At 27.9% G+C, this 13,605-nt stretch overlaps 1 protein-coding gene across 4 annotated transcripts in view; it reads left to right on the top strand.

Annotated features, from left to right (window-relative positions):
* Positions 1 to 6,412, top strand: part of Dus4 (Dihydrouridine synthase 4) — a 96,575-nt gene extending 90,163 nt beyond the window's left edge. For all 4 annotated transcript variants that reach the window (XM_087154792.1, XM_087154793.1, XM_087154791.1 and 1 more), the window contains 3 exons: positions 1,270 to 1,410; positions 4,573 to 4,781; positions 5,467 to 6,412. In XM_087154792.1, coding sequence (XP_087010918.1) covers positions 1,270 to 1,410; positions 4,573 to 4,781; positions 5,467 to 5,717 — 601 coding nt within the window. In that variant the 3' untranslated portion in view covers positions 5,718 to 6,412. The remainder of the gene's footprint in view (positions 1 to 1,269; positions 1,411 to 4,572; positions 4,782 to 5,466) is intronic.
* Positions 6,413 to 13,605: the final 7,193 nt, after the last annotated feature.

Below are 13,605 nucleotides of genomic sequence, written 5' to 3'. Positions count from 1 at the left end.
TGCCCCATTTTCTAGTCTGCAAGAAAGAAAAGTGGGGACAAAACCCTCTTCATTTCTAGAAATTTTTTCAGTTATCAAGAACTCAAGGTCTAGGGCCTGTTCTTCGGATAAGCGCTCAAGAGGATGCCCTTCAAGAATCACAGCCATTTTGACTGCCGTTAGAGCTTCCTTAAAGGTTATACCTTCAGGTCCTTCTTTCCTGGCAGCCTTTGGGGCTACATCTTGTTCCATCCTTTGGCTTTATCTTTTCTCGCCTCTCTGCTTTGGTTTGGGGTTTTCTACCCAGGTACCTTCAGCCATCTTCTTTTCTCGGGCAAGTTTCTTTTTCTGTGTACCAGATAGTCTTTTTTTAAGTTTGATCCCATCCATGGAGGCAGTCATGCTATTAATAGCTTCCTGCCCCACTTGAGATGTTGATTGGGTAGAGGTCATTTCTACCTCTTTTGATGAAGGGTTCATTTTTTCTCCTTCAGTTGGTTTTTCCCTAGTTTCCTTTTCTTTTGCAGAAAGGTCTACTTTGGGATTTTCACCTGCAAATGCAGTAATTTGAGTTGTATTTTTGTCATTTTCAGCCATAAATTACCTCAAATAAAAAGCTCAGGTAAAGAAAGTCAGCCCAGCATTGCCTGAGTTACTGGGTAAGGCAATTACTCTAGATGTTCGCCAGTCAAACTAGAGGCTCCGTTAAGACACTATAACCGCAGTGCCATTTCCCCAAGGCACGGGTCGCGTACGGGAGAAGTTATGAATTACGGGATGGGTTACGGGAGTTGGTTTGCGACCTCCTATTTGTTATTCAGAGGCTATCCTGTCAGTGCTACAGGACATTCGGCTATCCACCACCTGCCGTCGCGCCTGGTAGCCGCTCAAGCCCCAGGTAGCCGCTCAAGCCCCAGGTTGATAGTTTTTACATTCTTATTTCAGAATCTGTGTTTTGTTTTAATGAATTTACTTTTGATAATTTTAATTCCCATCACTTATTATTGAAACTGAATCAAATATATATAATATAAAATATTAGACTTTTAAGAGTTGAAGAACAATTATTTCTCTATGGTATTGTTTTAAGTCACTATACAATGTTTTTCACAGAATAATACACACATTCCTTTTCACTTAAGTGTAACCATGTTTCGCAATTTCGTAAGTTATGTGCTATTTATTTTTTGAATTTGTGTATAATTTTCCTGTAATCAAATGAAGTATATCATTGTTTGTGTTTCACCTGTTTAAGCGTACCACTAAATAGATTTATTCTCCATTCAATAGATGGGCAATGTCTGATGGATATGGAGCCTGTCTTTTAGAGAAGCCTGAAATAGTACAAGATATGATTCATCAAGTAAGAAACAGAATTTCAGATTCAAGATATACTGTTTCATTAAAAATAAGAGTACATGACGACCTTAGGTAAAAATAAAGCTTTATTTATTCTTCTTTTAGCTAGATTGAAATAAATAAGTTAATTTTTTCTACAGATGTTTTTATGATATTTATGTAGAGAAGAATTATGTTATGAATGAAACCTGTGTAAAGTTTTTGTCGATGACTGAAATGAAATTATTAAATAGTATTTTATTCTTAACCATATACTATATCTACTAGTATAAATTAATTATCATAGGAACTTTTTTTTAAATAAAAGCGATGTCAGTTTATGCATGATTACTCTAAATAAAAAATACCCAAGTAGTCCTGCAAGAGAAACTATTAAGCTTGAAATTTGACTAAATAACAATAGTTGTAATATCTACACATTTTTTTCAATTTCTTAGTGAAATAAAAAAATACACAAATTTTCATAAAATATGTTGATATTTTTGTCACAGATGTATTTTAGGGTACCAGTAGCAAATTTAATAATAAAGAGACTGTTAAAATCAATCAGTATCAAAGATAGCTATACAAACCTAAATTTACATTTAATTACAATACATTTACTTTTATCACTATGGAAAATAAATACCTTCTAGACTCATTTAAAAGCCCCTCATTTCTTTTCTAAATGTTTGTTTTTTCCCTTTATTTTCCTTTAAAAAAAAACATTTTCTATTGATTTCAGGATACTTTTTTAAAAATTTTCTCTGACTTAGAAATCCAAATTAATTAAAAATTCTATATAACAAATAAAAGTTTAAGGGAAACTGATGTTTTAGTTAACCATGTTTGTACTATGAAGAATTTTTTTTAAATTAAGTTTTAAATGAGTACATTGATTATTTAATAAAATTTTCACTTTTGAAAGCAATGAAATTAAACTATGCATAAACAAAATCACTTACATATTTTTCATACATTTTTAGCTTGCCAATTGTAACATAATTTGTTTAACTCAGGTTAACTAAAAATACTGATTAACCACTACCCAAATGTTGATGAAGTAAAAAGAGATAAACAGTAGCAAGAGGAAAATGCAAATTTTTTATGAAAATCAAACATACCTAATAAAGCGGAAATGCTACTCTATTTAATTTAGCATGAAACAAATAAAAGTAAAATTAAGTAATACTCACAATAATAATACTGACCTTTCACCTCTACTCTTGTTTATTAAATTACAATTGTATAGTCAAAACCAATTAACATAAATTCAAAAAATTTTAAATTAAAAATTCTTTTAAAAAAATAAGCACAAATAAGGAAAGATTTAATTTAAATATATTTATTTATAACCGTTTCTAATTGAAATCAGAAAATCCTTCAAATGATGCGTCTGAAATCGCGTGAATATGAATCCCTATGTTTGATTTTAAAATCATTGGAATACAAATCACGACGTTTGATTTTTAAAGTCGTGTGAATGTAATCTTAAAGCTCGATTTTAAAATCGTGCGTATGCAAATGGAGATATTGAATTTTAAAGATGCCGGAGTAAAAATCACACCATTTAGTTTTTAAATTACATGTACCGTGGTATGCAATTTTTAAATCGTTTGAAAACAAATCCCTGTGCATAACTTTTAAATCATGTAAACTGATATTTCTTATTAATATAATGTAATTGTGGGAATATGAATCACGATATTATTTTGGATTTTTAAATTTTTTTAATCTAAATCGCGGTATGGGATTGAATCATTTGAATACAAATTGCGATAAGTGATTATTTATTTGTGTGAACATGCGTCACGATGTTTTATTCGTAAATCATTCGGATTTTAATCTCAATGTTTCATTTTAAATGGCAGGGATTCCGATAATGTTCTTTGATTTTTTGAAATTCTGCAGTCACTCCTGTTAATTTTAAAAAGGTATCTGCAAAATTTAAGGATTATCGTTTGTGTATCCATTCATGATGTACGCCTGGATGAGGAGAATAGATGAGGGTTTATGGTCGTGATCGCTGGTCAATATTTGTATGAAACTATAGGGGGGGGGGCTTGTTTTAATATTTTATGGTATAATTTATGTAAGAATAAAGATTTAAAAAGATTATGCACGATTCAAGGTAATGTTCTTTAATTCTCTTAAATAAGACGAAAGATTTTCTTTTTTAAAATATTAGGTTAGTTAGTCACAGAATCACATAAACTTTAAAATTCTCAAGTCAAACAGACATGTCAACTTTTCTGTCCTAAGCAAAGATATTTATTTTTTAAAATCTTACATCCCATTCTTTGTTTTTCTCACACAAACTGATGCAAAATGAAAATTCCAGTACTGTATTTGTATTTTTATGTTAAGGTGGCAGAGCATAACTGTTTGAATGATCCTTATTGGTGTATTCTTTGTTGTGGTTAATACTTTTGCTTAAGGTTCATTTGAAAAAGTGAACCTTGTTGAATAAAGTTAAAACATTGAGTTTTAAACTTTCTGATTTCATTTTAATATATAATAACTTTTTATTACAAAAAGTTTTATAAACTAAAATGTCTATTAAATGTTTCTTTTAACTTCTCATTGATGATATACTTGAGTGGTGGTGATAATTATTAAATTGGTGTTTTATCTGTTTGAAAATATAAAAAAAAGATATAATTTTACTTTTTGATCTGTCTTTTGTAAAGCTTTTTTCTCAAAATATTTTTTGATTATTCTATGTTGATAAAACGAATAAATATAAAGACAATCTTAACAATAAACTGGAACTAATTTTATCAGAATGTCAGTTCAAAAATATTAAATTAAATTATTAGTAAAGAATGAACTCATTGCATATCTTTGTTCTAAAGAAATTGTGTATAAAATTCTCAAATATGCAACCGGAAAAAATATAATGAAAACTTTCAATTTTAGATTTTTAAATACCCATCTTTGCAACTCTAAAGGAATTAATGATTGACATAAAACGTGTGGAAAAAGAATTATTTTTCGAAAAATAAGATAAGATTTTGTAAAATAAATTTTCTGCATTTTCACTGGGTAAATATATCTGAAATCTCCAAAAAATAGATATGCTCATGAAATGTGTCAATTGTAGATGGTTTCTTTTTTTTGTCACCAGTCTAATATTATATGTGTACTAAAAAGCTATGAAAATCATGTAAATTTCAAGCTCTAGTCATGAGTACATTTCAAGAATTGGCAATATGGAATTTATCTTTCAATTTTTAAATGGCATATCCCTTACAGAAAAACAGTAGAATACTGCAAAAGAGCGGAGCAAGCTGGTGTATCTTTTATTAGTGTTCATGGTCGAACAAAGTCACAAAGAAATGAGCCAATCAATGTAGATGCTATAAAATTAGTAAAAGAAAATGTATCCATACCTGTTGTTGGAAATGGCGATGTATTTCACTTAGATGATATTGTCACGCTTCAAGAGGCCACTGGTGTCAATGGTGAGAATATTGCCATCTTTATTATTTTAGTATATTCTGAATGCTACTATGGTCAACCAAGGATACTGCTAAAATTAATGGAAAATTTCATTAGCTTCAACTTATGTATTTTTATTTTGTAGGGTGTTACACTTAGGAGATACTAAAATTTACATAGAAATACCCTATTTTTTAAAAAACTTTTTTGCATAGTTGCTAATGTTCATCTTGCCTGACAGGGAAAACTTAGGTTATATATTGAGACATTATAAGAAATATAGTGATAAAATGAACACCTTTTTTCAGAATTGAAACCAACTATCCTAATTACCATGTTTAAAAACTTATTTTTCAATAAGCTTTGTCTTTTGCATGCCAATTTTGACTTTTTCCAAGGATGATCATTTCAGTGGTATTGAAATGACAATAGATTTATAGTTCCATACAGAATTGTTTTTTTGCTGGATCGTAAATAAACTAATACACTCTTATATATAATTATTATGCAATTTACGTGTGATGGTCATAATAATTTTAAAGATTTAAAAATCACGAAATTAAATAGATAAGCATAAATTTTATCATTACTTTAAATATAAAAATCGAATCTAATGAAAAATTTAAAAAACACTGACAGCTATGAAAAACTGAAAGTGAAAAATTTAGCTTATTTTATTTAAGTCTCATGATTATTGTATCTTTTTAGGTGTTATGTGTGCCCGAGGTCTTCTCCAAAATCCAACTCTTTTTACTGGAACTGACAGAACACCTTCAAATTGCGTTACTGATTGGATTGATACTGCTGTTTCATTTGGAGCTACTTTTACGAGTCTGCATCACCATTTAATTTTCATGCTAGAAAAAATTATGCCAAAAGCAGAGAGAAAACTTTTCAATACCTACTCTTCATTTGCATGTGTATTAGATCATTTAGAATGCTATAATTTGTCTTCCTGATGGTTGGATTAGGCTGAAAATGTTGCAGAAAATAAGAGAAATGAATAATGAAATATATTTTACAGTAATTCTGATATTCACTGGAAGATACATTTGTAGACCTAGAAACTGTCATATTTCTATTAAAGTTTTGTAGTAATGCCTTAAAATGTCTTATATTTTAAATACCTTTCATTTTTCCGATTTTTTTTTCTTTGAAGTTTAAGATTTTAGTATTTTCAATTCAAGATCCATTCAAAACTCAAAGCTTTTTTTATTGAATTTCCATTTATCGACAATTATAAATAATTGAAATAGGATGCTTTTACTTATAAATTTTTATCAGACAATTTTTTTACAATATTATAGTTAATATTGTAAGTAATATTGCTTTCTAAAATATTCAAAACAAAAATCATAATTTTCATTTTTTACTTTTTCACTTTTTACCACCAAAGACATCTTTTAAAGAATAAATTTTATATTTTTCTCAGAAATTTATTCCAGTGTTCCAATTTACATTCAAAATATTAGATTTTTTTGCTTATGTTTTTTTATTATTGTCTGACTTTTAGTCATTTATTTTTTTAATTACGATTATTATTACCATTTCTACATGCAAAGTGGAAATTACAATATGAAAGTACTGTAAAACATTGAAAGTTGTGTTTTCATGAAAAAGCTCATAGTTTAATAAAATATATTGTATATAATAACTTGGTTTCTATTGATTCATTTGTATGACTTTTAAAAGGTCCTATATTTTTGATTAAAATATTTTACTGTGTCTTTGCTGTTACGGCTGAGACATTAGATTGTCTTCATGCATATTTAAATTTAAGAATTTAATTCTAAACATAAAATTTTCTAATATTTGAAAAATCAGAAATTATTAAACCTATTGTGCTCGAATTTTGTATTTTGCGATTTAAAATAATGTAAAAAGTTATATGTCTTACCATACAATACTGTTCTAACTATTACTAAATAAAGTAATAAATAATTGTTAAAAAATATTTTTTGCATGGAATTATCTTTGGATAAAAAAATTATATACCTGTGTGCAAATTTTTTGCCTCCCTGAAAAATTTCTCAAGATATGTCGAAATTGGCAAAAAGTAAAATTAACATTAAGGGTTGAAAATTTCGACCGCTGTCCAGACCAGACTATTGGAACCTTATTTTCCCGATTGTAGCTATCCCCCATATTTTGAGGGTCAAAAATCTGAAACTGTCAAAAATAATGTATATGTATTCAAAGAAAGTACGTTTTTGTGCCTGATATTGTAACTTAATATATCACCTGCTCTGTCATTTAAAAAATAAAAAGAGTGGGGGTATCTCTACACATGCTTATTTACATTAGTTAAAGTTATAATCTCAGCTATATTTAAAAAAGGAATAAATTAGACTTTTAGGAAAAAATATTAAATTTAAAAAAATATGACAGGAGTAAATATGGCTAAAACATACCTAAAAATTAAGTTGACCATGTTAATCAAGAAATACAATTACATTTGTGCCACAGCAGTTTTTTGTTGTAAATTTATCTTTTTAAAAACCATGTGAACAATATACAACTTGTACTTAAATTTTGCTGAGGGTACTAAAAGAATTTTAAATACAAGGCCTGAAGGATGAAGGAAAATCATGTAATAATTGTTTTTTATTGATTTTGGTGGATAACTTTAGAGTGGACATTTATACTAGTTGGTGAAGAGGTGAAGGCGCAAAGGAGTCATCATGGGAGGGAGGCATTTTTATTCATGCAACTGGATGAGATTCTTGACAAAAAGCAAATGAAATGACAAAAAGCAATGTCTCGCAGTGGTTACCTGCACTGAATGCTAGAAATTCCAAGAAGATGCATGCACAGGACAGGAGGGAGAGTGTTTATAAATGTATTATTTTCAAAACTCTGTGACCTAATGTCACACCTGCTCTAATTAATCATCACATTTAAAACAAGGTCTTTGAACTATTATGATTTAGTTTTAGTAGATAAAATTCTGATCTATAAATCTAAATTTGTTCATGTTGTTCACTTTTTTAGTTCATGCTCTGTATATGTAGCCATATTTACTGGAAGATATGACTATTCTGCTATATTTTGTGAGAGACTTCCCAATTTAGGCTTCATCTCCCGCCCTCCAGAATGGAACCAAAAATCTCTCAAATTTTAGTTGATCCAAGAGACCAACTAAAAATTATAAATTTTGTCCTGAAATGAAAATTATAATTGTGCTTTCTTTTTTTCACTATTTTCTTTGCTGTTAAGAAACCAAACCCTCTGAAAAATTATTTAAGAATTTTTGGAAAGCCGATGATATAAGCATATTATTCTATTTATAAATCAGTGTAATAATTTTTTAACTTGAGGATCATTCACTGATTAGTATTTGAACTTAGTCAAGGCAATCACCAACTGCAGAGTTTTGCATTACTTAAGAAATTTTCATCTCATTTTATCAATTTAGTTTAATTGAAATATGATTTGATTGTAATTTTAAAATCGTATAAGTTTGCACTGAGGATCGCTCCACTAATAGTACTATGTATTTCATGATTCTTATTTATCTTACTGAAATGTATTTATAAAAATGAATAACTTGAAAAACACAAGATCTTTAAGTGCAAATTGAGGGTCTCTTCTCTTATTTAATAAATATTTTATTCATCTCTTTATATTTTGATTTTAAAGTCAGTAACTGGAAACCATTCACTAATTTACATTTGTAACACAATTTCATATTTTTATTCTGCTTGATTCATGTCATACTTTTTTTTTGATTAATTCAATGTATTCAATAATATTAATCTTATAAATTATTGTGTCCAAAAATTAAATTCTTTGCCAAAAATTATCATGTCAATATGGAATTGAGTAAAGATTTTGAAAATGTTTTTGCTATTAGTTTTTTAATGTTGATTATATAAAAAAAAACTTACAGAAATAGGAAAAATTTTTTATTGTTGTGCATAGTAAAAAATGAATTTTTTGAAATACTCAAACTGTGCTTATTTTTTATAAAAAGATTTAGCAGTATGTCCGTTAACATAATAAGAATATTATTATGTTTTATAAAAATTTCAAAAATCAAAAGGTCATAATTCCTATAGTAAATTTCAAAATGGTTAGAGTGTGCAAATAACAACTTCTATATTACAACAAAACTTTCAAGATCAAGAAAGGGTGAACTTAATCATATGTATGAATAAAGCTAATCACGTGGGGGGGGGGGAAGCCAATAATACCACGCAAAAAATATACTACAGTTTCTGTTCAGTAATAAAAAACCTTCATTGGTGACCAAACACAGAATGCTTATTCTGTTTTGTGAAAAAATGCATCTTCTATCTATGCAAACTTATTATGTCTACCTTTTTTTTCCATTCAGTAGTAATTGCTTTCTTTAATACTTACAGGTCAAGAAATAATTTTATTTTTGGGTGAATTGTAAGTTGAAGGAGGTGCACTCTAGGCGTATTGCAAGTTGCAGAAAGTGCCACTTAGACTAAAGAAAACTGACTATTTAAGCCTACATATTTCCAGAAAAGCTTGCTCAAATAGTTAATTTTAATAACATTTAACATTTTTAATAGAGCATATCAAAAGGCGTTCATTTGTTACAAATAATGTTTTTGCTTTTAAATAATTTTGAAGGCCTCGTGTATAACTGAACTGAGAAATTATTGAAATTGAAAAAAGAAAATGCCTATAATAAAAATGCACACTTTGGATTCGACTTTGGTTAATAGAAGTATTCGGATAATCGAGGCCTTCTTTAATTTATCATGAAGTCTTTTTTTTTATGATAAAAAGTGTTTTAAAAGTTATCAAAAATTTGTGCACAGCTTATTTTAAAAGGTTTTTCTTAGAGAAAGAAGAAAATCACTTCAAAAACGAGAGATTTGAAAGAAAAAATTCATTTATATAATAATTCATAAAAATATTTGTCCATTTAAGTCATTAGTTCACAAATTCAGTTTTTTTTTCCCTTCATAAATTTGAATTCAATTACTTATAGGTTGAAAAGAGTGAGATACTTTACACGTCTCAATTTTTAACTTCGATAATTATAGCCAGATTTACAATCTAAAAGACCACATATAAATGCACAAACCTTTTTTCTCTGTATTATATTTCTTCCGAGTCCGACTCAAACGCTTTGAAATTTGTCGTCATTTAAAGTAGATATCGCGAACTTCTCCGAAGTACAATTTGTTTACAGTCAAGCATACCTAATGCTTCAGACAACAGTCATATATTTATAACAGTAACAGATGTTATACAAAGAATTTCAGGTCTCAGTTAAAACCTAAAAACGGGTCGATGTAGAATCGCGATTAAAGAAACTAATATTAGCATGTTGAACGCATTACTTACAGTATCACTCATTGCAGCAAAAATATAGTGGATTTTAATACCATTTTCTACAAAAATCTTGTTCCAAGTTTGATAATACAGGTATAGTATTTTTAAGAGGTGAAGGAAGGAGAACGTAAGTTGAAAATTTATATAAGTGATTTAAACAAAGGATTTCATTTGGTTATAGGACATGGAGGTTAACTATTTTAGAAAGAAGAAAAATTTACTTAATAAACCGAAATACCCTCATCAAAGTTGTTTGTCTTAAAACGAGATCATTGCTTCAAACTTCATAATTTGTGAATTAAAATATACATTAATATTAACATTTAATTAAAATATACTTATAGAATGTATCATTAATTAAAATATTGCAACATAAATTATCAAATTTTCTATTTAAAGATTTTTCAATGTTGTACTTAGGTATCTGTCTCAACCAAGGTGCAATCACTACATGGTTTAAACAAAATCAAAATTGTTGCCTATCTAAATGAATCGTTCACTACAAATATTATTAAATCTATGAAACAAAAGAGTAAAAAACTAAATGATAAAACATTTTCTTAAAATTCCCTTTATAATATAAATTTTTAATAAAACATTTTGCCTGTTAGAGGTGCGTTCTTTATTATTTTGGACAGTTATCATAAATATAAAAAACTGCGACTGAACCAATAGCTTATAGATACATAATTGATTTGTGTAGTGAACAACTCACTAATGAAATATCAATTTCATAAGAGAGTTCATAATTCATCATCAATTTCATAAGTCATATATCTCATAACCAAAACATTTAAAAAAAACTTTTTCTTCTGTATTTAAATAAAATTCAGTGAAATGGCTTCATAAACACATAATTAGTAATGAAAAAGAAATTTAGATGTTGGATATTTAGAATGGCATGCACGGTGTCTTGTAAAAACCGCCCTTAATAAACGGGTACTTTTCAAAAAGTAGGAACAATAACGTAAACAGCAGCTAATTCTGGATTCTATTGATATTAATGTTATATGAACTAAATATTCACGACATATGCAATATAATTTTACTATTTAAAGAAAATTAACACTTTAATAAGTATTTTAATCAAATTTTAGGAAAACAGATTATCCTGAACAATTTAGGAAGAACTATTAGAGTTGAGTAAGTTACTTTTTTTGGACAATCCTATATTTATCGTTTAAGAAAATGCCATTTCGTTACAGATAAAAACCCCAAAAAATGCTAGAAGAAATTATTCTTAGGATAGATAAATATGTTTAAAGTTCTTTTATCTATTATTTCGTTAAAAGAATAGCTCGGGTTTGGACATGAATGCAAACATTAATTTGAGTTTACTAATAAATTTTAACACAGTAATTTAATTTTTCTATTTCTGCTATTTGTTATAAGGATATTATCAAGTATTCGTTCTATTTACGCTTTATACTCTTTTTATTTGTAAATGTCTAGACGCTATTTTTTTTTCGGTGTTATATTAGCTCAGTCAACATCATGAATGTCCAAAACTGGCCCTTTTGATCGGTAAGATATTTATAGAAAACTTTTACATTAAGTTTTATAAATTCTTATCACTGGGCAGATTAATAAAAAAAATTTAAATGTTTATAGTGAAATAAATTTAAACTTGATAGTTGTTAGAGCTTAAAATCGTGATCTGTGTTATGCTCCCACTTTTTGAAAACTGCTCAAATCTATTTACTATCTTGTCAAAAGAAAGATAAACTTTTAAGTGATAAAATGCTCTCACTTTCACCAATTCATTTCCTAAGTTAATACTTCGGATGCTAACTTTCGCTGTGATATCCATTAATTAAAGTCATAATTGGAAATAAAAGATCATAATTTGAAATTGGAATAAAACAGTCATAATTTGAAATTGGAACAAAAAAGTCATAATTAGGAATGTTAATATTAGATTCTTAGATATTGTCAATGTAGCAAGGTACAACGCTCTCTCCGACTCATTACGTTAACAATAACAGCTTATTTCAAGCGTTCCCTTGATAATGTGATCTTTTTCAAACCCGGACTTTAAAGTAGTTTTTTGCAATAACGTGAAGCATATTTTGTTTAAGCATATTTGTTCTATTTTGCGAAGCATATTTTGTTCACGTCTTTACAATAAGTTTTACTGATTTGATACAAAATGAATGAAAAATAAAACAAGAACTTTTATGCAGCAATTAATTAATCATTTTCCCGTTGATCTAACATTTTACATTAGAATATAAAAATTCGTGATAAATGATGGCATAAAATTAATTCTAATGGCTGTTCAAAAGTTTCATGCATAATTGTTGAGGCACCATTTTTTTTAAACAAAAATTTCAAAATGACATCATTATTAAATGCCCTCTTTTAGAGGAGAGTTGGATAAAACGGGAATTCGGTACTCCTGACTAGATTACTGCTGTCATTTATTAGAAATCACATGAAACTAGTTGCAGATAGTCACCATATTATTAAAATATGAATGAAAGAAGTGTTGGCTATTTTTTTTTCTTTGTCCATACTAATGTTTTGAACAATTGCTTAGAAAATTTTTTCATTAAAAACTTTAATCTGGTTTGGTATTGCTTGAAGATTTAGTTTCGGTAAGTTTAACACCTGATAACATCACAATAAGCTATTATTTTAAACTAATAAAACATATTTTGCATCAAGTTTAAACTATGACAACTCTTCTTATCTATTAAACGTCGTAACTGGATAAAATATGGACCTCGTCATAATCGGGTACATAGTAAAAAAGGCATAAGCTACAGGCTAGGTCAAGACCAAATCTCTGGAAAAATTGGTTACAGTACTTCAACTGTAAAGCACTGGTACATGAAACCTACAGCTCTATGCGAAAATGCACGCTCAAAGTTTTATTTGTGCATTTTGTTTTTAAATCCCATCAACTAATTAAATTTAATAAAAGTTTCAAATATATTAAATATAAAACTACTTAGGCACCTTGGTTTTAAAACTCCTGTAAGTTGCTCTGTATAAAAGTTATTGTATCGATTAAATTTTTTTTTAAAATATTTCATTCGGAAGAAATATTATTTCTCTTTATTTTATCAGAGTTTTCTTTATTTTATGAAATTTTATTTGATCAGGTTGAACTATAGATCTAATTTAACATTCAAATAAAAATTTCAGGAATTTTATTCAGTTAGATGCTTTGAATAAAAAGCGAAAAACTTAGGATATTTCGCTTTTTATTCAAAGGATAATTTAGGATAAGGCCATGTCCAAATTTTCCCTATTTCAGTTTTCAAAAATGGAATATTTCTGTTACTGAAACATTTTTTTTTTTTTTAAAGTTTCTTAGTTAACCTAGTACAGGCATTGTTGAAATATCTTATTGATACTCTTATGTATTAATACAAAATGCTAGCGTAATCCAAATATTTTTGTTCAATTAGCTCTTTTTTTTTCAGAAGACAATAGGCAGCAGTATTGTAAGACAGTTTCTTGATACATTATTTACAATTTTTTAGCTATTGGATCTAGAATTGTAAAACTGATACAATATAGTAGCAT

The sequence above is a fragment of the Parasteatoda tepidariorum genome, chromosome 11, assembly GCF_982258835.1.
Source record: "Parasteatoda tepidariorum strain Cologne lab strain chromosome 11, Ptep-v5.0, whole genome shotgun sequence".
Taxonomy (NCBI): Eukaryota; Metazoa; Arthropoda; class Arachnida; order Araneae; family Theridiidae; genus Parasteatoda; species Parasteatoda tepidariorum.
Note: the sequence above shows the minus strand (reverse complement) of the source record. Positions and strands in the feature narration are given on the sequence as shown.